The 26,531-nt window shown below is 37.5% G+C and overlaps 1 protein-coding gene across 9 annotated transcripts; it reads right to left on the reverse strand.

The window, feature by feature from the left end:
* Positions 1 to 2,099: 2,099 nt before the first annotated feature.
* Positions 2,100 to 22,249, reverse strand: LOC150032170 (uncharacterized). Of its 9 annotated transcripts, none has more exons than XR_016525097.1 (6): positions 21,357 to 22,245; positions 20,483 to 20,535; positions 20,211 to 20,259; positions 17,541 to 17,772; positions 17,392 to 17,435; positions 2,100 to 3,497 (listed from the first exon to the last, which is right to left on the reverse strand). XR_016525097.1 is itself a non-coding variant. In XM_090307818.1 (6 exons), the coding sequence occupies exons 3-6, from the start codon at positions 20,517 to 20,519 to the stop codon at positions 3,388 to 3,390; spliced, it is 423 nt and encodes a 140-aa protein (XP_090163944.1). In that variant the 5' UTR covers positions 20,520 to 20,535; positions 21,357 to 21,433; positions 22,087 to 22,249; the 3' UTR covers positions 2,100 to 3,387. The 9 variants fall into 9 exon arrangements, 4 of the variants coding, with proteins under 4 accessions (XP_090163944.1, XP_090163943.1, XP_090163942.1 ...); XR_016525096.1 differs by having other exon boundaries at positions 21,329 to 22,245; XM_090307818.1 differs by lacking the exon at positions 20,211 to 20,259 and having other exon boundaries at positions 21,357 to 21,433; positions 22,087 to 22,249.
* Positions 22,250 to 26,531: the final 4,282 nt, after the last annotated feature.

The following is a 26,531-nucleotide window of genomic DNA, read 5'->3' on the forward strand; positions in this document are numbered from 1 at the left end:
AAATCCGCCGTATACTTTTTATACTTCAACAAACAAACCAATTAAACCATTAATTTATTTGTTACCACAAAGTGATCTTAAAAATTATTACTGCATATTGTTTTCCTTAGTCCCTAAGTTCGACCCTGGACTTGCCAGGAAAATCGGTAGGATTTATACTTGGATTCTATTAAGAAAACTTGTTGCACAACACATTTCCATCATCGCAATTCCTTTCATTATTTTACTGCATAAAATAACGCATCAAGTTTTTTGCGCCGTTGCCGGGGACTTCGACAATTCAGTGTGCTAACGGTAGTTTTTCTGATTTCTTTGTAGCTTTCAATCTCTGGCGAACTACGACCCGGAGATGGAAAGAATGTTTCGACGAAGATTGAGAGACAGTCGCCAACAACACCAACAAGATAGTACTCCAAGAATGGCAGAGCAACCGGAAGAAAAGGCCGCAAACGCAAATAATATAATGGCCAACCTCATCCTTCTGGCGAATGACCACAATAGACCCATTCGGGACTATGCATCGGCCAACCTCTACAATTTGTCCTCAGGAATCATGAGGCCAACGCTAGACAAATCGAGGTTTGAAATGAAACCGGTTATGTTGCAAATAATCTTGGACAGTTTGAAGGAAGGCATGGCGAGGACCCGCACGCCCACCTCCGGAGCTTCATAGAAATATGTAATACTTTTGTGTTCCTGAATATCTCTACCGAGGAAGTTCGACTAATTTTTTTCCTGTTTTCGTTGTGCGATCAAGCAAGAAAATGGGCTTATTCTCTCGAACCGGGAGAGATAACTTCGTGGAAACAAGTCGTGGAAAAGTTCATGAAGAAATACTTCCCTCTAATGGAGAATGCAAGGAGGAGGAAGTTAATTACGAATTTTGAACAGGAAATTGACGAATCGCTCAACAACGCTTAGGTGAGATTTAAAAGGCTGGTAAAAGACTGTCCACATAATGGCTTACCAGACTGCTTATAGATGGAGATTTTTTACCAAGGACTGAACCATGCTTCGCAGACCGCTGCCAATGCGACAGCAGCTAGAGGTCTGCTGGACAAAACTTATGAGGAGGCAAAAAATATCCCTGATCGCATTTCAAAAAATCATGAGGACTGGAGAGAAAGCGATTAAAGATTAAGAATTAAAGATGGAGACGTGAACGACGAGGCCATCGCATCCCTTCAGAACTAAATGGCTGCGATGATGAGTTTGATACAAGGCAGCATAATTAATAGCACGGGAGCGAAAAAAGGGCAGGTCAACGCAATTGTTCAAATGACCGCAGGTTGTGTCATCTGTGGAGACACTCATCTGATGGAAGAATGCCCAGGAAACCCGCAGTCAGTATACTTCATAAAGAACAACCTTTATTCCGATACGTACAACCCTTGGGGCGAGTATGTGTGACATGATCCCACAAAAAATGTGCGACCCAAGAATCTTCACGATACCATGTTCAATTGGAGGGGTCTACACTAGTTAAGCATTATGCGATCTTGGGGCGAGTATAAACTTAACACTGCTATCAATCTTCAAACGACTGAATATGGGCAAACTCACGCCCATGACGGAGACTCTTCTACTTGCAGATAGATCCTAAATACATCTCGAGGGAGAGTTGAAAGATGTTGCAATCTCAATTGACAAATTCATCTTGCCGGAAAACTTCATCATTTTGGATTATAAAGCGTACGAAGATGCGCCCATCATATTGGGACGACCATTCCTCTTGACCAATCACACTCAAACTGATGTGCGCAAGAGGGAGATTATGATGAACATTATTGGGTAAAAGCTCCAGATTAAGACAGTCAAGATTCCAGAAGACAAGAAAAGAAGAAAAAGCCACCGTGGACGTGAAAAGTCCAGCCTTAAATAAGCAGTCCTTGAGTTACTATGTAACTTAAACTCATCAGGGACGCATTCCTTTTGAAATATCCTTTTTATAGCAATGCTTCATGAACTTTCATTACCTTTCTTTTAACTATTATCGTTTATTTATATCAAAAAAAAAATTGCGATCGCGATCGCGGTAAACGATTTTGTTAACTCCTTTTTTTTAATATTATTTGACCCTCTTAATGTTTTTCTTGCAGCAATCGAGGTGAACGATTGCAAAGGTGCTACACGAAGATGCTACCACTTAATTTCATCACCTCGATGCAAAGAAAGAAGATCGCCGCAAAGCAGGATGAGTCAACAAATAATGCAGGCAACAACGCAAATTTGGGGGTTGTATCTTTCTTTGACTTTATTCCAAATTTTGCATTATCACATTGCATTTTAATTTTGAAAATTTTATCACCACATCCTCTTTGGTTACCGCAATCATTTAACATTGATCAATTTAGTAAGTCACTGCATGATTTCTCTTTGCCAATTATGATTTCAATGATGAAAAGCATGCTTCTTTTTTTCGTATACACTAGAGTCAACATAATTTTAGGACAGTCACCTCATGAAATATTTCTAGAAGTTAGTGGTTTGCTAGCTTTCTTTCAAACTGAACCTTTACGAAACTTCCTAAGAATATCGCATGATTTCTTTCAATCTTTCGGCATGGAGGACATTGCTGCATTTTAAATTTGGGGGTGCGGTATTTATTTTCGACCTTGCTATTTTTAGGCTTATAAAAAAATCATAACATTGCGATCAGATCCTACTCGTAGTTGGATGTCCGCATGACACACGTGAGGGCAAGCCAAAACGAAGGTGGGAATCGTGATCAACGCATAAAGAAATGACCACAACTCCGCTGCCAAATGGGCAAAAGTTTAGTCTGAGAAGGAGCATCTTGCTCGTAGTTGGATGTCCGCATGACACACGTGGGGGCAAGCCAAAACGAAAGTGAGACACTTGGATCAGCGCAAGATCAGAGAGAAAAAAAAATAATGTCTAAAATAAGCAAGGATAAAAAAATCATTTAACACCCCAGTGAAAAAGTTTTTTTGAAAAAAATCATGCGATGTCCTAGAATTTAGTAAAGCCTTTTTTAAGGTTAAACTTGCGGTCCCTAAATTTTAGAAATGTTTTAAGAAGAGACCTGAATAAGAATTAAGGAAATTTTGGCGTATAGGATTTTAATGAGGCATCATTGAGAAATCTAGGAAAGGGAAGGTGGTCGAGTTTCTAAAGGAAATATTTAGCTTATGCTTGAGGACAAGCATTGTTTAAATTTGGGGGTGTGATAACGGGCAGAAATGCACGTTATTACAGTGCTAAGTTGTCACACCCCCTCCCTAGCCTTAGCCTCCAAGACCTGGGACGGAGCGTAAGGGTACACCAGTAGTATTCCAAAACAATATTTCAATTTAATATTTCCCCTCATATCTATTAAGATTTTAACATGTTTACAATGATCTATCTAACTTTCATACACATAGTTCAATTTCCTATATTCTTTGTTACATGATCCGAGCCGTGCCCTGAGAATTTACCAAGTCCTGGTGTGTTGGTGGTTAGTAGACTCCTTCCTGAACGCTCCACTTTGCTACCTGTGGGGGCAGGGGAGATATAAGAAAATATTTGGAAGAGTGAGAGCTACTAAGCCCAGTGAATGGTTCTTTTAAAATAATAATCACTTTGCAAAACATATTTTTTTTGGGAAATCAATCACATAATCACAATTCCAGTATAATTTATGCATGATCATGTGTATATTCATTCAATCATCATCCCCCAGTTCCATGCTATACGTGGCATGCTCATATCATAGACACAATATCAATCATAACAACTTTTTATGGAAACTTTCCTATAACCCACTTTTCCCGCCAATGTGTACATCGACAATTTCTTTCCCGCTAGTCATGTTTAGGTAACTTGACTATATTTTCCGCCGGTCGTCAACGATTATTATTTCCTGCCGACCGAGCCCGACTATATTTTTCCGCCAAGCACCTTTTATTAAGCATGCTAACTTATGTAATCTGGGTATAATCTCAGTTTCCATAGCAATTTCACAAGCAATATCATGGCAACAACATAACATCATAAGCATACATTTGGCACTTACATATGCATTTATCCACATATCAACGCATAAAACTAAGTAAACACTCACCGTAAGCAAGTTTTCCCACTAAAATCACCTTGAGAATACCTTCCTAAGAATTCCTCCATATCAATGGAAATTCCTCAATTAATACTTGTTATATCAATAAATAATGTCAAACTAGCCAAAATACTATTATATAATAAAAATACCAGCTTACCCTACTCCAATTTAGGCAAAATCCCAAAATTAGCCTCTTTAGAGGTTATTTGAACCGTGGTAGGCAGTTGGGTGTTGGGCAGTAGGCAGGATGGGCGTGCTGTGCCGCACAGGGGACTGGCGCATTTAGGCGTGCGTTGCACTGGGTGTGATGTATCGCACGGGGGAGTCAGCTGCACTGGGCTGGCGTGCGGGATGCATCGAGCGAGGCACGCGCCAACGAGCGGATGCAACGCTACGTACGCGCAGGGTGTGGGCTGGCTATGCGTCCGGCTGACTCAATGCCTTACCAACGCAACCTTTGTTTCTTTTGATCTCTAATCAACTTGGCAACCTAATAACTCAAAAGTAACTCTCTAATTATGCTCTCAACACACGATTTAGGTGATGGTATGAATAAATCCCTCTTGCCCATATCCTCTATTTATAGCCATTTCAAACTCACCCCATGGTGACAACTTAACTCCCATTTGTCTCACTTTGGAGCTGCCAACACTTAGTCTACCAGCCTAGCCTTGAGTTGTTCTCATTTCAGCTTGCCAGCCAAAATCTCCTTTTTTGCATGAAATCTCTTTCACCCACCTCCTGCTTGAGGTGATAAGACTTCAATTGCATGAAATCTTCTTTGTCTACCTCCTACTAGAATTTTGTGTGATCCTCATTTTGCCACCTAAATTACATAAATACTTTACATATTTCTCTACTTAAATTGTTTAAGACTTATGCTCGTATACCATTGACATCCTCCCTTGAAGTTTTCCATCAATTAGCCTTACCCTTTATCCTTAACGCATAGCAACTCACCTTTCCTTCATCAAAGTCCCACTTAGCCAACGCATGAGTTGGCCATCACCAACGCATAGGGTGGCCACTCACCCTCGACGCATGGCTTGCTAGGTGTGCTTACTTGGCCTACTAAGCATGGACACACGATGTTGACCATCGACTCATGGGTGTGCTGCCTAGGCACTTGCACGCTTGGCCACATAGGCACTCTCGGCTGCATAGGCATGCTCAGCCGCATGGGCGTGTCTTGTTGCATGGGCGTGCGCTTGGCATAGCGCATTGATGCATGGGTGTGCGCTTGGCATAACGCATCAATGTATGGCTGCTCAGCAGACTCGACAGCGCTTTGACGCATAGGATGACTTGCCTACTTGCCCGTTCGACGCATAGGCAGGGTGTTCGGCATACACCATCGACGCATGGACTGCACGCTTGACACACGGCCTGTGCGCTTGTCCTCGACGCATGGCTGCGTGCTTGGCGCATGGCCTATGCACTTAGCTTCAACGCATGGCCTGCATGCATAGCATGCTCACTCGATGCATACCTCCTGCCCATGTCTCCATGGCTCATGTATGCCCTTGCGTTGGTTGTATGCAACCCTTAGCCATTTTTCAAGTCTTCTTGCTTCTATCCTCCATGCCTTCTTGCGTCCAACATGTTTTAAGCCCTTCATAGGCGTTTGGATTTTTGGTCACCTTTTGGATAATTTTGATGTTTTCCACCCTCTGTTCCAATATCCTTACTTAGGATTTTTCTTCTCTATTTAACTTTCCACTTTAGATTTAATGTTAGGGTCTTACATTTACCACCCCCTTAGAATAATTTCGTCCTCCAAATTAAACGAAACTTAATTTACAATAGAACTTTTATTTAATAATTTGCCTCATAAAGTTTTATTACACCATGACTTTTTATTCTAGTCTTCTAAAACTTTCTCTTTCCCTTTTCCCCCGACCGACATATTGTCTCCTCTATCTTGAGTTAGTCCATATAGTTTCCCCAACGTCATTTTTCCTATTTCCTCTTTTCTCCCTCCTACAGTTCGTCCTCCTTCAACCATCGTTGATTTTCCTCCCAGGTTATTTGATGGTTGTACATTTCCAGTATCCATTAACTGAGGATATTCTTGTTTAAAGTGTCCTGGTCTGCCACACTTAAAACATGTGTGCGACTGTTCTTAGGTTTGCTCCCAACATCTTCCCTAGTGATATTTATTATAGATCGGGCATCTTGGTCTTTGGTTAACGCTCATCATTGATTCCTTTATTTGGCTCTCCCGTTCAGGGTCTGCTTTAGTGTTGGTAACTCCTCTTCTTTTCCATCCACTTCTGCTTTCCACCCTGGGGGTAAAATTTCTTGGTTCTTCCCTCCGCCACCGACTCATTGATGAGTCTCTTTCCGGTCTTACTTCTTCCGCCGTTAAACTTCTTCCACTCTTATCACGGCTTCTGTTAGCTTTGAAAAGTCTCCCCATTCTGCGGTTGCTGTAACAGAAGTTCAAATTTCTTGTCTTAATCCTGTTTCAAACCTCCGACGGCGTTCCTTTTCATCCACCACTATGTTTAAAGCATACTTGGATAACTCCGTATACTTTAATTCATATTCCGCTATAGTCATGTTTCCCTGCATGAGCTATAGGAATTCTTCTTGTTTCATATCCCTGAATGATCGGGGATAGAATCTTTCGAAAAACGCTTTTCGAAATTCCTCCCAACATATTTCTTCTTGATCGCCCCTCCTATTCTTTAGTAGCTTCCACCAATCTTCTGCCTGTTTTTGCAGTAAGAATGTGGCAAGACTACCCTTACGGTTTTCAGGACATCTCATCATTTCAAAACATTTTTCTATTTGATTCATCCATGCTTCTGCATCTGCAGGATCCTTTGTTCCTTCAAAGTTTGTGGCTCTCAATGCCTTTAATCGTTCTATCCCATATTTCTTCTCGGGATCAGGTTGATATTCTCTAAGCTTGCTTGAAGTCTTTGGGTGAATTTATCCATTTGTTCTTCCTCCCTAGATTTTTCTTTTGGATGGTTTAAGGCACTTTCACTTTCATTCCCAGAGGGTTGCCCCGTTCTACGTTTTCCACTTCTCAGCATTTTGTCTACAACGATTCACATATAAATTAGACATATGTTATCAACATACTATTTTAATTTATGAACATTGTTGCTATTTACATTAGTAGTTTCTTCCAGTCTACATAGTTATTTGTTTACTCGTTCTCCGATAGTCGTAAGTTTTCAAAATTAAGATGCATCCTCTCGTTCCTCCATACACACCTCTCTTGAATATGTCCTATTTCCTTACAGAAAATACAAAATTTATAGGATTCCATGTTGTTAGAGTCATAGGTGGGTTGTTCCTCGAATTCGATCACGATACATCAAGGAATATTCTTCTTTCCTGCACGTGCCCATTCTTGGTCCACCGTTAGTTCAAGCAGTATGTTGTTACTTCCTGAACTCGAACCTCCGGCCAGTTCTCGTTGATATTTTTCCTGGATCTCTCTTGTTTTTCTCTGAAAAGTATAACAGTTTTTGCGGATATGGCCAACCTTACCACACCCATAGCAAATTCCGGTCCCTTTCAGACACAGACCATTATGATTTTTACCACATTGTGGACATCCCATGTTAGTTCAGGATCCCACAAAGTTTACATTGTTCAAGGTAATAGGATATTCAATATTATTGTTCACACTATTCTCAGATATTTCAGGGTTTTCCCCTGGGCTAGCGCCGCGGTCTCAAATTCGTGTTCCGGAGTCATTCCACCACCAGTCTTGTCTGCTTGGATTCATTTCCTACAGTGGACATTATTCAGGTTATTACTTACTAATTTCTTTATTTTCACTTCCCCTTTCTCATGTTTCCCTATGTCCACTTATTATTCCTTATTTCTTTCTCCTAACCTTTCCTGATTCTACTATAGGTTTTTCCTAATATATTTAATTATATTTATTCCTTTTTAGGTTTTGACCTGGCCTAGTTTCTAATATTATCTGACTTCCCTACCTTAGGTAAGACTTTTCCTGATGCCGCTTTGGCTTTAACCTATCCCTTTTTCCTTTACTCTTCCTAGATTCTATTTATCTTATGCTAGACTCAACTTTTTCCAGGTTTTACGTAAACCTTTGCTCTGATACCAAGTTGTCACACCCCTTCCCAAGCCTTAGCCCCCCAAGACCTGGAAGGGAGCGTGAGGGTACACTAGTAGTATTCCAAAACAATATTTCAATTTAACATTTCCCCCCATATCTATTAAGATTTTAACATGTTTACAATAATCTATCTAACTTTCATACACATAGTTCAATTTCCTATATTCTTTATTACATGATCCGAGTCGTGCCCTGAGAATTTACCAAGTCCTAGTGTGTTGGTGGTTAGTAGACTCCTTCCTGAATGCTACCTGGGGGGATATAAGAAAACATTTGGAAAAGTGTGAGCTACTAAGCCCAGTGAGTGGTTCTTTTAAAATAATAATCACTTTGCAAAATATATATATATATTTTGGGAAATCAATCACATAATCACAATTCCAGTATAATTCATGCATGATCATGTGTATATTCATTCAATCATCATCCTCCAGTTCTATGCTATACGTGGCATGCTCATATCATAGACACAATATCAATCGTAACAACTTTTTATGGAAACTTTCCTATAACCCACTTTTCCTGCCAATGTGCACATCGACAATTCCTTTCCCGCTAGTCATGTTTAGGTAACTTGACTATATTTCCCGCCGGTCGTCAACGATTATTATTTCCCGCCGACCGAGCGTGACTATATTTTTCCGCCAAGCACCTTTTATTAAGCATGCTAACTTATGTAATCTGGGTATAATCTCAGTTTCCATAGCAATTTCACAAGCAATATCATGGCAACAACATAACATCATAAGCATACATTTGGCACTTACATATGCATTTATCCACATATCAACGCATAAAACTAAGTAAACACTCACCGTAAGCAAGTTTTCCCACTAAAATCACCTTGAGAATACCTTCCTAAGAATTCCTCCATATCAATGGAAATTCCTCAATTAATACTTGTTATATCAATAAATAATGTCAAACTAGCCAAAATACCATTATATAATGAAAATACCAGCTTACCCTACTCCAATTTAGGCAAAATCCCAAAATTAGCCTCTTTAGAGGTTATTTGGACTATGGTAGGCAGGGTGGGCATGTTGTACCGCATAGGGGACTGGTGCTGGGCGTGCGCTGGGCGTGCGTTGCGCTGAGCGTGATACTTCGCACGGGGGAGGTAGCTGCGTTGGGCTGGCCCGCGGGATGCATCGAGCGAGGCACGCGTGAACGAGCAAACGCAGCGCTGCGTGCGCACAAGGTGTGGGCTGGCTATGCGTCCAGCTGACTCAATGCCTCACCAACGCAACCTTTGTTTCTTTTGATCTCCAATCAACTTGGCAGCCTAATAACTCAAACATAACTCTCTAATTACGCTCTCAACACACGATTTAGGTGATGGTATGAATAAATCCCTCTTGCACAACCCCTCTATTTATAGCCATTTCAAACTCACCCTATGGTGACAACTCAACTCCCATTTGTCTCACTTTGGAGCTGCCAACACTTAGTCTACCCAGCCTAGCCTTGAGTTGTTCTCATTTCAGCTTGCTAGCCAAAATCTCTTTTTTTGTATGAAATCTCCTTCACCCACCTCCTGCTTGATGTGATAAGACTTCAATTGCATGAAATCTCCTTTGTCCACCTCATGCTAGAATTTTGTGTGATCCTCCTTTTGTCACCTAAATTACTTAAATACTTTACATATTTCTCTACTTAAATTGTTTAAGACTTATGCTCGTATACCATTGGCATCCTCCCTTGAAGTTTCCATCAATTAGCCTTATACTTTATCCTTAACGCATAGCAACTCACCTTTCCTTCATCAAAGTCCCACTTAGCCAACGCATGAGTTAGCCATCACCAACGCATGGCTTGCTAGGTGTGCTTGCTCGGCCTACTAAGCATGGACGCACGACGCTGACCATCAACTCATGGGTGTGCTGCCTAGGCGCTTGCGCGCTTGGCCGCATGGGCGTGTCTTGTCGCATGGGCGTGCCTCGCTGTATGGGTGTGCGCTTGGCATAGAGCATCGACGCATGGTTGCTCAGCAGACTCGGCAGCGCTTCGACGCATAGGATGGCTTGCCTGCTTGCCCATTCGATGCATAGGCAGGGCGCTCAGCATACACCATCGACGCATGGGTTGCGCGCTTGACGTACGACCTGTGCGCTTGTCCTCGACGCATGGCTGCGTGCTTGGCGCATGGCTTGTGCATTTAGCTTCAACGCATGGCCTGTGTGCCTAGCATGCTCACTCGACGCATATCTCCTGCCCGTGTTGCCATGGCTCATGTATGTCCTTGCGTTGGTTGTATGCAACCTTTAGCCATTTTTCAAGTCTTCTTGCTTCCATCCTCCATGCCTTCTTGCGTCCAACATGTTTTAAGCCCTTCATAGGCGTTTTGGATTTTTGGTCACCTTTTAGATAATTTTGATGTTTTCCACCCTTTGTTCCAATATCCTTACTTAGGATTTTTCTTCTCTATTTAACTTTCCACTTTAGATTTAATGTAAGGGTCTTACATAAGTTATAAGACAATGTAAGGTTGCGTTGATAAAAACATATAAGATTGCGTCCAAAAAGCATTAAGTTCATAATATTGCGGTCGCATGCATCCATCGCATCAAAACAATTAACTTATGTATTTTTGTGCAGAAAATGCGTTGATGCAAGGCGGAAAATGCGATCACAAGAAATCAACGACGGAGCACATTAAGAGATTGCATTACCACAAGGCTATGCGGTCATTTGCGCTCGCAAATATCTACTCGAGAAGGTTGCGCATAGAGTCGGTGCAACTTGGTGGGCGCATCTGGGTGAAAAGCATAATAAATCATGATGGGACAGAAAGCTGATGATGGTCGATTCCGAATTAAGTTGACAAGCCGTTAACGAACTACTGTAGCAAGTACACTCAACTTTTCGGTGACAAATATTTGGCGCATCAGACAGAGGATCAATGTCATCCCATCAGTAAGAGAGAAAAAGCCTTTCACCCGGAAACTCTATAAATACCAGAGGCTACCTTCAATGAAGGATTTCGACAGTTAGATAATTTTCTCCATAGTTAGAAGTAGACTTGTTCTTAGTTTTTCTTTTATTAAGAAGGCAAAAGCGAGGGAAGTGAGATTGTACCGAGAGATTGTTCCAGTGAACTTGAAAGAGTGTTGGATGCGTCGAGATCAGAGAGAGAGAGCCAACTCTTGCGGAAGCAGGAACATCTTTTGAACATAATAGAGTTAACAGTGTAAAAGCCTTGGAAAGCAAGGGATTACTACCAGGCTCTCTATCCTTACCTTCCATTATCATTTTGTACTTCGAACTTACCTATAGAAATGGAATTTACTTCTTTATATTTGTTCACTCTCTATTTATTACGCATGAGTAGCTAAATCTGTCGAATGGGTTGAGAAGCACTTAGCTAGCATAACTGGGGATCTTCATGCGATTATCTTGTATTATGTATGCGTCATTCGTCCATTATAGATACTCGGGAGGGTAGTCTAAGGATAAAATCTAGGTTTGGAAAAGTCAGATTAGAATCTAGGCTCGGAAGTGTCAAATAAGACGCATAATCAAGAGATAGGAGCTTAGGAATAAGCACTGTTTGCTATTAATGCATCACATGCATCCTAGAGATAGGTTATGATTGTATGCGGTCACCTTGTCTCTGTGTGCATCTTGCATCATCGCATAGGCAAGAAGTAGAGACTTAGGAATAAGCTCTATGGATATTATCGCATTCATCGCATGCGTCCTAGAATTAGGAGTTACCGCATTTGCATTGGAAAATGATTTGTTGTCGCATGAGTGTAGCATGATCGTATAGTTTGAACACATCCTCGGGAAACGCTAGCTAAAGACCTTCTCTACCCGTTCTTCCGCATACTCAGTGTATCTGTCGCATAATCAATTTTTTCGCAAATCCACTGCATACTTTTTATACTTCAACCAACAAACCAATCAAACCATTAATTTATTTGTTACTGCAAAGTGATCTTAAAAATTATCACTGCATATTGTTTTCCTTATTCCTTGAGTTCGACCTTTGACTTGCCAGGAAACTCGGTAGGATTTATACTTGGATTCTGCTGAGAAAACTTGTTGCACAATGCATTTCCATCACCGCAATTCCTTTTATTATTTCATCGCCTAAAATAACGCATCAGCGACCTACTCTGTAGTTGTTACAAAGAGTTGTAAAGTGCTACACACAAAGTGATCCTAATTCGTGCATGTTGAGACATGAGGTGTGGGGGTGTCCTGTGCAAATGAGTTTTGTGCAAGATCGAACCACGAATTCTGTCACTCTTACTTTATAACGTTGTTTATTGTTTAAGACTGACTATTTCGAAACGATGACCTACCTAACTTAACCTTAATCCTGAGCTAACTATGAACTCCTATTTGTTCGGGATTATCCTTTGATCTGCAAATGGTGAGAGTAGACCAATTACCTCTGCTCAATAAGCTTACCATTTTGGGGATATGACCGAATGAATAGCTGGAAGCATAGGGTGCAAGAGGGAATTCACTCCTACCCGATTAGGGTTAGTAGAGAGGTTGTTCTCTTCAAGTGCTGACTCCGGGTCTTGAACAAGAGGCCTTACCCTCTCATTGGCCTGAGAGAGATTCAATTTATTGATTGGATCACAAATAAATTGTTCATTAGGGGATCAATGGAACTTAAGGAACAAGAGGTAATTACGGGGGTAAAACAGAGATTCGACCCAGCCGTTATTACGAGCAACCTGTGAAGGGTTAACTTACTAATCATGGTTATATCGAGTAGACATAATATATCTACAGTGAGGGGAGTTCAACTATGGGTTTTAGTGGAATCACCAATTAGTTAACAAATGGGGGTTAAATCGGTCTAATGAGTTTAGTCAATTAATCTCGGATCGTTGGAGCCCATGATCTGTAGGTCCACGAGGTCCCCCTACTAGCTCGTAAATGGGTAAGCTTTAGAGTAGCTTGAGAAATTAATTTGAAACGTTCAAATTAAACGGGACAAGAGAATAAATATTTAAATATTATTTAAATATATAAAGATGATTATTATGCAAAAATTAATTTAATATTTGATATTAAATTAATTTAAGAAAATCAAATTTTAAATTAAAATGATTTAAAAGTCATTTTGTATTTTAAAAAGAAAATGGAAATTCGTTTTGCATGGATTGCACAAAGTGGAAAAAGAGTTTACTCCATTATAATCATCTTTATGCTCACACACAAAGCATTTTCTTCTCTACTTTGATTATCCAAGCATGAGCTGCAAGCCATGCACTCCATCTCTTTGCATGTTCATCTTGATATATAAAGAAGATTGGAGTTATTGGAGAAGAGTAAGATAAAAAGAAGAGTACAGAATTTTGAGAGAAATTTCGGTGAAGAATAGACTGTCTTCTTCAACTTGCTGCTGCTGTGAGCTTTTCTTGTTTCTCCACATCTTCAATCTATTCTTGAGTCCCATAACTCTACCTAATACTCCAAGAGCATAGTAGAGAAGGCAGGTGGTTCGCGTTGATATCAAGTGAAGACAACAGCTGAACAGACATTTTCTTGAAAAGTTCATCAAAGGTATGTTCTGGAAACCCATTTTTATAAACAACATTCTTTAGTTTTTGCCAAAATTAGTGAATTAGAATGCTTATGGATCCTTGATACTTTCGTTGCATGTTGTTTAACTCTAACAATTGGTATCAAAGCCAGGTTTAAGCTTTCAATTCGGTCTAATTTTGGCAAGGTGGGTGTTTTTTATGAGATATATGAAACTGTTGTACTGCTATGATTTTCTCTGTTTTGGCATTTTAATTCTCTTTAATTTCTCAATTAAATTTGAAATTGGCTCTTGTTTGATGAGCATTTATGTGTTAGTAAGAGTCTATAATTTATTTGGAGTCATTAGAGTTGAAATTAATATATAATTGAAGAAACAAGCGAATGAGGTCGAGCTGTTGTTCTAGAGTTTTCAGCTTCTGCTTAAATTTGTTGCTGAGGTCCAGTTGCTAAACGATCGTTTAGCTCCAGACATTACACGATGAGAAGAAAAGTTATACAATCGTTTAGTAATATGCGTTGGTCGTTGTGATGTTGAACGCTAAACGATCGTGTACCTACAGAAGCTAAGCGATGTGTTCATTTTCTATACGATAGCATTACGCGATCGTTTAGTTTTAGTCGTGGGAATTAGACGATTCGTTGATTTTGCTAAACAATGGCGCTAAACGATCGTTTAGCAACGATGCACGCTAAGCAATGCGATGAAGTGTTACGCGCTAGCGCGAAGGGATCGTTTGGTCGTGGAGCTAAGCGATCGTGTAGATAAATGTTATACGATGCGATGATGTTCTATACGATGGAGCTATGCGATCGTTTAGCTGCGGCGGATATAAATGATGACTTGAATGCGATGGGTGATGGTGTTAGCGATTGCTTAGTATTATGCGATGGACTAAATGATTACATTGCAATGGAATTAAACGATCGCCTAGTCCTATGCGATAGAGCTAAACAATCGTCTAGCTTTCAGCAAACACTATGCGATCGTGTATTTTCTCTCAACCCAAGGCGACGACACTAGACGATTACCTCCAAGCACTACACGATCGGCCTTAGCAGCATATTGAGGTTGGACCGAGAGCAACCAGTTTGACCGGTTTACTCAAGGTTCAATCCGGTTCAGCTTCAAATGGTTGTGGTTGGTTCGGTTCAGGCTTTGTTGGTCCGGTTCAGACTCGTCCAGCTCGGTTCAAGTTGTTTTGGGTTCGGTTTGGAGTGGTTCGAGCGGTTCAAAGACGGTTATGAAGCTATTTGTAATAATTAGCTATCTGTTTGCTTGTTTATGCCAAAACGAAAACCATAACAATTAGTATTTGATTGTTTATGCATGAGATGTATGCGATAATCAAATAAATTCATGTATATGCATACAATATGCCATGTAGATTTTAAAACCCCACTGTAGGAAGCATGATACATGCATTGACAGTATGTTATAATTGTTATGATATATAGTATGCATGTTAGGGTTATGTTTAATATAATAGTTATATTAGATACCTTCGTTGTTTGTCATGGATATTATGTCTAAATTTTGTAAGCCATTATAAAATTGAGTTAAACGTTTAAAATCCATAACAAAGAATAGTTGTATGCTCACTTAGGTTAACCACTTATTTTAATAGTTAAAATAGGTCGTTAAACTTGTAAAACTATGGTTACAAACTCAACCGGTACATGATTCTGTAGAAGGCTGGGGGTATTTAAGTTGACGGTCTACGGAATACCTCCTACCTGGGGATTATAGCCGAATAATTGAGCATTGGTAACCAGTTTTATGAGCATTCTTGAGCGATGTGAGGTAATAAAATGGTTTATCACCTAGACATTGTAGGTTAAATCCAATTATAAGAGTTATATTTGGATAAACTACTTAGACTTAGGTTGTATGAAATTAGCCATCTTGCCTAAGTAAAATACCCAAACATTTAGAACACTTTAGTGGGAGAATAAAAGTTATTAGTTCTCACGTCCTCAAGAGTTCACACCATGAGATCCATGCTCAACTCCTTGTCGATTTTACCTCGACTGCTCCATACGAAAAGTGTTTGCATGGGTCAATAATAAGGTGAATGGGGGAAGTTGTTCATAGTAAGTGGGTGAAGGAAATGTGTCAACATTGTCCTACAATCTCCTCCATTAGTTTGAACCGTGAGATTCTTATGTTGCGCTTGCTGTCGTTTTTTATGCGACACTAGCTAGTCGTTAACTGCGACGATCCCTATGGAGGGTTGTAACATAGGATTTGGAACAACCCAGATTTCAGTAAAATGAATAGGGTCTTATAGTTCCGTCTTGGGTATTGTCTTCTACTTCGGAGGCATACTCATACCGTTCTGTAAGATCTGAAAATGACGGGTCTACACTTACAAGACTTACTAAGTGTTAGTAATGATCTTGACCGAAAATGATAACTAAATGACTATCAGAATATGAGTTATTCTGGAGATAGTATTTGGTCAAGAACTGTCTTACTTTTGTGAAGGAATTCTTTACTGCCCCACGGTAGCATTTGTTCTAAATCACTTAAATATCATTGCAAAAAATAATGATTATGGGTACATTATCACTTTGTTAAAACTTGTAATGAACCTTTTGTACATATTTTTTTTGTTATGAATGAAATGTTTTTCTAAAAAAAAAAATATATGTTTGTTCTATCTCATAGCAACTTCTGTTAAGAATCAAATTGTTGATAGCCATCAGCAAATATTCAGATATTTAAATGACTAAGATCGAAGTATAATGACATTAAGATTTCTAGCTCTAACTGTTAACAAGAGTTGTTAAGGTAGGTCAGACCATCTTAATCAAAGATTTGAGAGTACCTCAATGTAGTGGGAGGAAAATATGCTTCCTAGCCATTATTGAAAAATAGATGAATTCCCCATAAGAAACCTATTTGTATACTAATATGTTAACAATGATTCTCTCGGCTAAAGTGTTTAAGAATCATCTAGTAAGACTAGAAATACCAGAGGTTAATAACCTAGGGCAAGTGGGAGAAATATCAGGTATGAGATACCAAATGTCAAAAACCATGGGTAGCCCTAGTTTATTGTATTTCTCTATAAAACTCAAAAACTCAATCTTATATATCGGATATATAAGTTACCACTGGAGTTTTAGTCCAAATGGGAGTTTGTTGGGTTTTATGTCCTAAAACTCGTGGTTTTTCAACATCAGAACTTATTCTAAGAATTCGATAAAGTTGTTGAATATATTATTTTTTAGAAATCCAATAAACCTAAGTTCCTTGACTATTATATGAGTACTTGAACTTTATGTGGAGATATACAAGTGGATCAGGTTCAAGTAAATAGTCAAAATGATTTATAGTATATGAATAAGGTTGAGTACCTTATTCTGGTAACACTATTGGATTCAGCCTACTGTTACAAAGAGTTGTAAAGTGCTACATACGAAGTGATCATAATTCGTGCATGTTGAGACATGAGGAGTGGAGGTGTCCTGTGCAAATGAGTTTTGTGCAAGATCAGACCACGAAACCTGTCACTCTTACTTTATAACGTTGTTTACTATTTAAGACTGACTATTTCGAAGCGATGACCTAGGTAACTTAACCTTAATCCTAAGCTAACTATGAACTCCTGTTTGTTCAGGATTATCCTTTAATCTGCAAATGGTGAGAGTAGACCAATTGCCCCTGCTTAATAAGCTTACCATTTTAGGGATAAGACTAGATGAATACCTGGGAACATAAGTTGAACGGATAGATCTCGAAATAGCACAAATCTGTTTTTTTCAAAAGAAAAACAACACAGAAGTTAGAACAATAAAATAGGTATAAAAAACAGCGATTCATTATCAAATGGCCAAACACAGAAGTTAGATCTTCACCTGAAACGCTGCCGGACGGACTTCTCAACTAGAGGCAGTGGATGGAAGGTTCGCTGTGGTCTGTTTCGCGCCAGACGGACGGACGGTTTCGCGCAGTTTTTGAAGCAGTGGATGCGGCGCGGTTTTGATTTTTGAAGCAGAAGAGACAGAGAGGCAGTGGATGGAGGGTTCGCTGTGGTAGGCGCGGTTTTGAAGCAGAAGACGTGGGTTCGGAACTTCGGCAGTGAGTCAGCTGTAGAGTGTAAAGACAGAGACAGAGAGAGGAGGCAGTGAGGTGTGAGTCGGCTCGACTGTAGAAGAATAGAAGAGACAGAGAGGGGAGGGGAGGGATGGGATTTTAGGGATTTTAGGGATTTTTATTTTTTTCATTTCAATTTTCAGTAATAAGTTTAGGGATTTAGGGATTTTTGGGTTTGGGTTTTTTAGTTTTGGGCTTTTACTTTTTGGGCCTTTTTATATATAAGTTTACAAAATTTCTATATATATATATAAATTCGAAATCGGGGATTATTCGGAGTCGGGGTCGAGGTCGGGGTGGGGATACTGTCCCTGTCCTCGGACGGGGCTCCGAATAATTTCCCCGGTTTGACCCCATACTCGGTCAAAGCGGGGAATCCCCGCCCCGTCGGATTTTTTTGCCAACCCTAGTCCCGTAGTTGCACTCCTATAGATATATTTGTGTCCATTTGATATAACAATGATTAGTAAGCTAATCGTTGTTCGTAATCTCGGTTGGGTCATAAAAATCGTTGTACACCAAAGACTACATCTTGTTCCTTAAGTTCCACTAATCCTCTAATGAATAATTGGTTTAAGGTCCAACTTATAAACCGAACCCCTCTCGGGCCAAGGAGAGGGTGGGGCCCCTTGTTCAAGATCTAGATTCAGTACTAAAGGAAACAACCTATCTACTATCCCTATAACGGGTAGGAGCGAATTCCGTCTTGCACCCTATGTTCCCAGCTATCCACTTGATCTTACCCTTGAAATGGGAGGCTTATTGGGCCAGCAATAATGAGCTGCCCTCACCTATACAGATCTAAGAATAATTCCGAGTGAACAGGAGTTCATAGTTAGCTCAGAATTAAGATTAAGTTACCTAGGTCATCAATTAACGAAATAGTCAGTTTTATACATAAAACGGCATTTAGAACGTAAAAAGTGACTATTTCATGGTTCAGTCTTATGCAAACTCATTGCATAGGATGCCCCCACTCACATATCTCTATATGAACGATTCAGGATCACATTGTTTGTACTAACTACAAAGTGGGTCGCATCCATAGTGTCCCCAGAATAAAGCGCCCAACCTTATTCATATACTATAGACCATTTTGGCTATATATTTGAACTTATCCACATTTATGTCACTACATAAAGTTTAAACTACATTGAATAGCCTCAGGACCTTAGTTTATTGTATTCAAGATTACAATTTCAATAACAACTTTATAGAAAAACAAAACAAAATATGTTTATTAATTTACAAACTATGAGTTTTAGGACATAAAATCCAACAGTTGTGTATCAGGCAACACGTAGTACTGGGGAGAAGGATGTGCCTCTAATAATTGTCAATCACCCCTTCAACAATACGAATGCTCATTCGACAACAATTCCCTCGAAGTTGTCGATTTTTATTGAACCCCCCTCCCCCCCCCCTACAATTATTTTCTCATATTTAATACATGGAAGTGGAAGTGCAAAAGATGAAAAAAAAAAAACACATATTAGGACATAAGGTGTTGTCGTTCTTAGCGTATTCTCTACTCTCTCAAATCAATCTTCCATTTATTTTCAAAATTAATCTGGAAGCTCATAAATTCTAAAGATTCTCTACCCCAAGAATAACGAGATTTTTCCGTGGTTATATTTCATTGATTTGAATTTTGTTGTTGAGATTTTGAAGTGTTCGTTGTGTTCGAGATTCAGAAAGGAATTTTCAAGAGGCTAATCTTTAAAGGTATGTGATCTTTAGATCTGTATTTCCTATTTACTCTCTATACAACAACATGCTTATTATATTACATATATCTTGTTTCCGTCCTCTTTGTTTTCTGTATGTTCTGTAAAATTAGAATTAGGATATGATCGTTTTCGCTTTGGATACTCCTGTATCCTTTCAGCATATACCGACTATATATGATCTTTTGTGGCCAATATTTGGAATATGGATTAAACCTTTTTTAAAATTGAGTCTTTTCAATAAGGTTAAAATTACATTTTGCCCAAAATTTATTGCATTTTTACCATTAAATACAACAAAAAGTTTATTTCGCATTTCAAATGAAAGTGTTGAAAAACTTTTTTACTTCAATGACTTTTGAAAATTAAAGTACAAGTTTTTTTATGGATCCATCATATATTTCTATTGGTGGGTTTTGAATATTTCAAAGTATAAAAAAAAACATCCTAGAAAAATATAAATTGATTTCATTCCTATGATGTAGTAAGAAAAAAAATTGTAGTTTCTTATTAAACATGTATTACACTCACACCGGATAGTATAATGTGTAAGAACTACCTACAAGCAAATAATAATGTCTTCAATAAATGTCCAACAAATAGCATTCACCAACACAGTCGCAATTCATTGCAAATACTTCACCAAAATTTATAAACAGATATTGGATTATGAAAAAAATTACTATGAATGTAAAACTAACAAACCTCAAACTAATTGGGAATGGAATTTGGAAATGTGTAATTAGTTTGGGTCCTATAAGAAACAAAACAATGTATATTTAGATTAGGAAGAATGTATTGCAAATGAAATAAGTATTGAACATAATACAACTTACGTTTTGATTAAGTTCGAAGTGACTAGAGTCCAAAACACCAAGAATAGATGGGAGGTATACAAAGATGTAATATAACAAAAGTAACAAGCCACATTAATGAAAGATCTACTTTATTATAAAAGAATGGAATAGAAAGTGTACCTCTTTTAGCACAATCGTTCGATTCATGACCACCCATGTATGAATATAAAACACTGAAGTATGAGGGGGGAAACAAACATATTACAAAAGGCAGAACATCCAAATTATTGAAGTTAGAAGTGAGGAAAAAAATGGAAGGGAAGATGGGAAAAATGACTCATCAACAATCTAAATTGGAGGAGACAGTGGAGATTTCTCAAGATAATGTGGGGAGGAAGACATATATAAATAGAAGAGATGATGGGGGATGGTTGGATGGTTGGATGGGGATTTAGGTGCACTTAAATGCACCTAACCTCAATAATTTTGAATAATGAGTTCATTAAACATAATGCACAAAGAGTAAAATCAGTATTAACTAAAGTAGGTAGGGTCAAGTTGGCATTAAATGTATAGTTGAGAATTTTATTAAATATTATTCAATTAATATTTGATTAACTGATATATAATATATCACACAACATTGCCAAAAAAAAAAAAAAAAAAAAAAAAAAAAAGTTCTAGAGACCTTAGAACAAAAACATGAAATTTCAACTCCAATAAACAATTCAACATCAACTTTAATATATTGTGAAGAAAAAAAATGGATCAATTAACAAAAGACAATCTAAATAAAAGCTAAAACAGATCACCAGCGAACTAAAAAAAAAAAAAAAGAAAAAAAAAAGATGATTTAGATGTATATTTTTTATTAATACAAATCAATGTACAAAATAGAAACAATAACAGAGGATGAATTAACTGAAGAGAAAATGGAAAGATGAAGTCTAAACCAGACTCGGAATATTTAAATATGAAGTTTGGAACACAAGAGACATATTGAAAAAATAAACTAATCATCGTGACCTCTGGAAAGAAATGATAGAAGACAAACTTGTTGTAGGGACGATCGAACTCCCTTCCCTAACCAATATCCAATAACATAGTCAGTAGCTCCTACCAGGAATTTAACTGCACATCAAATTTGAGAAAGAGCAAAAAAAAAAAAAAACAACAAAGGGACGAATTTGTTATTGAAGCGATGAGAGGAGATCTACAAAAAAGGAAGAAAAACAGTGGGTTGAACTGACCGAATGAAGGCTATGAAGACATAGTAAAAAGGAAAACAAAAACATAAAAGCAATAAGAAAATCAAAACCAACAAATTCTACAAAAATATCTAGAAGTGTAACATATTCTCATAAAATCGAAACCCAAGAAGCCAATGAAAATCTACCTGGGACATCAAAGCCCAAAAATCTATTGGACAAAAGAACTCTAAAAATCTGAAAATGGAAACTCCAAAAAACTAAGGAAAAAAACCTAATAAGAAAATCGAAGCCCAAAAATCCATGGTACAAATAAACCTTATAGATTCAACATGCAATGAACAATAAAACATACGGAGAAGACATATCAAAAACCCAAAAAAAAAACTCCAAAAAAAAGAAGATCGGACAAAAAAACTCAAAAAAAATTTTAAAACAAAAGAGGAAGAAGAAACTTAGTCAGATCAATAAACAACCACATACATAGTAGATCTTCAGAAAAAAAAATCATGAAAACAACCGCAGAAAAATACACAAAGAAGAGAAAAGAGTGATTCAACAAGAAAAGACCCATACGATCGAGCAAGAAGAGAAAATTGGAGAAAGAAAAACGGAGGAGATGAAGAGGATGAACCAGACGAATGAAGAAGAGAGAAGATGGAAGATATAAGAATGAGAGTAATGTGAAATGACGGATGAGTGAGAGAGAGGAACGATAGAGGAGAGCTAAGAGAAGAGTTATTTAAAATGCACCTTTTTAGGGATATTAAGTTGGGAGTAAAACGGCGGGTTATTTAACCCACTGTTTTTTCTTCATCATTGACAGAAACGCTGAGTGGGCTTAAAAAGCCACCCAACCCAACTCGATGTGCATTACCAAATGTCTCCTAAGAAATAACTTTTAGGAGATTGGAGCGTATGACAAATGTTAAGGTTTGATTTTGGAAAATGGAAAAACAGACAAATAATAAGATTTATGGCAACTCACGTGATTATACAACAAATACAGTGTAGTTAGTTTGCATGCCATAAACAGATTGCTCGCTGATGCATGTGATTGACCAGCCTGTGTAGTCTTCATGTATTCAATTATTGTGTTTGACAATTCCACCAAGTCATCTATCTTCTTTGTCAACCTTTGCAGACTAATCTTCAAAGCATCAAACTTTTGGTCCATTCTTGTGTTTATCAATTGTTGTATTTTCTCTATTCCTTCGAGCCTTTGTTTCATTTCATCTTTACTAGATGCAGAAGTCAGTCCTCTATTTAAGGATATTTCAACCACACTCTCTCTCGGTCTATATATGCTTAATTTTTCTTCGACCTCTTGCAAAACCCTTTTTCCTCCCTAATGAATGGGGCAAAATATGACATATTCATTTCCTTTGGAGTTGCAAGTAATGGACAAATTTTAAGTTGTCAAGTAAACAAGAAGATAAGATGTTAGTTTATAGTTTAGAATTTAAGACCTACGTCTATTTTGTTTGTATAGATGCTTATACCTCTTTTGAATCAAATACTTTTTGCTTGAAATCCTTCCATTTCGGTTGTTTGTCCATAATCCAACTTACTATCCTTTGAACACTGTTAGAAATCTTCCTGCAAAATAAATTTTGTGAGGAGCTCAAGGTGGGTATGACCTCGTATGCCCATGCTAAGATTAGGAATATTAATCATCCCATTCATATTCTTGATTTTCCTTTATTGTATATTTTTCTATACATAACATCAACAAGTAAATCAAAAGCAACCCTTCCCATGGGTAGTTATCAAAGAGGTCATTGTCATCGACAATCAATATGTGGTCTACATTCACATTCACCGAATCTTGTCTTAGGAGAAGAAAACATTCCAAAAAATACAACTTTTCTATTTTTATCCTATCATTTTCACATCCTGCCTTGATAATATTAAAAGTTATGTTAATAAACTACCTAGTCACAACTTTCATACCCTCGAAGTACGTCTTTCTTATATTACCTCCTTCTTTTATCTCACTTTTATTAATGCTTGGCAATTCAGCACAATTTAAACCAATTATCAATGCAAACTCTCTTAAAAAAATTTCAGTACTTGACCACCTATGAAGAAATTTAACTAATGACTTTAGTTTACATTTTCTTTGTATTAGATGTAATAACAGCTAGGAAGATTGGTTTATAATAGAAAATCAAGGAAATGTCCAAAATTAGTTTCTCTAGATCTCTCTTGTAACTCTTCATTTAAATTTTTCTTGATTTTATCAATTACAGAAGTCTTTGTTTGCAAGTTTATTTTCAGTAGTTCATTTCTCCTTGCACCATCCAATCAGATACGAACAATCCTAACACATTTTCATAAGCACAAGCTTAATAATATGCAACCAATAAATACAATTACAAATTATTTAAGTAACAATACCTCACGTATATCCATAATATCAATTGTTTCTCCCTTTCGGCTTGTTATTTTGCATATTCCCTTTTCTGACCTAGTTATTACTTAATATTTACAGCTAACAGTAAATATTTAAGTTGTTGGGATTGATGTCCCAAATCTAGTGTATCTCATGGTTTGTAGTTTTGTTAACACAAATTATTTATCTGATAAAAACATAGGTATTTTATTTGACATCTATACAACACTAATTCAATCCAATAAACTAAGATCCAAGATTATATGATGTCAATTGAACAGTATGTGGTTGACATAAAGGTGGTTCATGTTCAAGTAATAACCTAAAAGATCTATAGTAAATGGATAAAGGTTAGGTGTCTTATCCTGGTAACACTGCAGATACGACCCATTTTGTAATTGTTACATGAGATGTAAGTGTTACAAACAATATGAACCATATTATTCATGTAAAGACATGTTAAGTGAAGATATCCTGTATAAAGAAGTTTATACATAGATTGGACCACGAAATAATTAATTTCTCTTTATAACACTGTTACTTGAAGAAACTAATATTTCACTAGGATAACCATAGGAGACTTGACCTTAATCCTGAGTGAGCTGTGAACTTCTACTTATGATAGCAGTCCTTTGATCTGTATGGGTGAGAATGGTCATGATAGTCAGCTCAATAAGCCTATCATTTTGAGGATTTTTCTGATTAGGGAGCTGGAAACACAACTACACAAGATGAAACTCACTCCTTCCCATTCCTTGAGAAAGTAGATAAATTGCTCTCTTAATAGCTGGTTTCGGGTCTTGAACAATGAGGCCTCAACCTCTCATTAGCTCGAGAGGTGCTAGTTTATAGTTAGACTATAAATTGTCTGTTCATTAGTGGAATCAGTGGTACTTAAGAAGTTAGATGTAACTGTAGGGGTAAAACGGTATTTTGACCCAGCTGTAGTTATGAGCATTTGTGAAGGGTCATCGCTATGTTGATTGGTTATATCCACGAACACAGAAATATATCTACAGTGCGAAGAGTGCAGCTATCGGTCTTTAGTGGAGTGATCGGTAGTTAATGAATATTGATTAACTGGACAAAAGAAGTTTAATCAATTAATCTCATATTATTGGAGCTTCTAATCTGTAGGTTCATAAGGTCTCATTGTTAACTCACTAAAGGATAGTAATGAGGAATGATTTAAATTGTTCAAATTAAAAGAGGGATTTTTATATTAATGAGATTAATATATAATGGTTAATTATAGATATGATCTATAATCCAAATTATGTAAGAGAGATATATTTAAATAAGATTCAAATATTAAATTTACATGAATTGGATTCATAAAGAGATGTACACATATAAATATGTGAAATGGAACAAAAGAAATATTTGCCAAGGGTCAAGAGTCAATACCTGTGGAGAAGGTCTTTATGTACTCACATTGATGGTGTTTGAGGCTTAATGATTTTAGGGCAACGGAAGCACGTCTTTATTTTCCTGCGATGAACCTATTTTTAAGGCACCAGAAACGATTTCTTTCTTCCCTTGAAGTTGTTTTAGGACGTCGCAAGTCTTTTGAAATCCCTAATTTGATTTTGTTGGCAATTGATTTGGTTGGGTTTTTTGTTAAATAAATGTCTTGTTTAGTGTGCTAATAAGTTGTTGTAAGTGTAGATTATACACTTGTCATAATGCATTATTTATTATGTGATAGCTATTTAAGTAGAGTATATTTGTTGTTTTAAAATGGTTTTGAAACCCTTGACCTTTAGAATTCTGAACTTTATGGAATGTGGGTTGGCTTGGGGGAAATTTTGACAATCGTTAATTATTATTTTCTAATATTATAATTTGTTTTGTCATTTTCACAATTTTTAAAACTTTTTACTATTTTTCCAAATGAAAGTTTAAATTTTGTTATTTGTTTGGTCAGCTCTATCACAATTTTTAAAACTTTTTACTATTTTTCCAAATGAAAATTTAAATTTTGTTATTTGTTTGGTCAGCCCTAACTTTTACCCCTTCTTGCAATGGTGACTCCTAGAAGTAATTTGACGAGCTACTCATCAATCCTGAACAACCAGAAAAACGTGTGGTTGTTAAATCTTAGAAATCAAATCTTGAAATTCAATTATAATCAGTTTATAAATCTCAATGCAAATGAAATTACCTCAGCCAACGACATACTACTTCAACCCTACCACTCTCTTATGCAAAAATCTCATATGGCCTAGTCGATTAAGGGTATTAAATTAATCATGCATAATGATGTTTTTGCAAATAATGTAGAAAACGGAAAGATAAAGACGAAGAAGACGAAGAAACAGAAGAGAGGAAAATAAATTTGATAAACAATAGGCTCTCAACGATGGTATACTCCTATCGTGTAATTGCTATTTATTAAAGTATATAGAGCCATTTGGCATAATAACATTGGTTAAGCATAACAACCAGGAGAGAGAAAATTAAAAAAATAACAACCAAATAGTGGAAAATGAAACGCTGAAGAAAAACAGAGGGAAAACGGGAAGAATTCGTTTTAACAACCGGCGTTGGACGTCTCTTTTATCATCCTCCTGCAAGCGAACGAGGAGCTGTCGCGACTGTAAGCTTGGTCTTGAGATTAAGAAAA

This window comes from Benincasa hispida, chromosome 12 (genome assembly GCF_027475165.1).
Source record: "Benincasa hispida cultivar pf3 chromosome 12, pf3_genome.v1.1, whole genome shotgun sequence".
NCBI classification, from domain to species: Eukaryota; Viridiplantae; Streptophyta; class Magnoliopsida; order Cucurbitales; family Cucurbitaceae; genus Benincasa; species Benincasa hispida.

What these genes read in the sequence shown, in the direction of transcription:
- LOC150032170 (XM_090307818.1), bottom strand. Translation starts at nt 20,519, where the DNA reads ATGGGTGGTCATGAATCGAACGATTGTGCTAAAAGAG. An exon ending in GAACGATTGTGCTAAAAGAG is followed by an intron (nt 17,773 to 20,482) that starts GTACACTTTCTA and finishes TACACTCTACAG; the next exon opens with CTGACTCACTGCCGAAGTTC. An exon ending in CGTTCAACTTATGTTCCCAG is followed by an intron (nt 3,498 to 17,391) that starts GTATTCATCTAG and finishes CTGCCCCCACAG; the next exon opens with GTAGCAAAGTGGAGCGTTCA.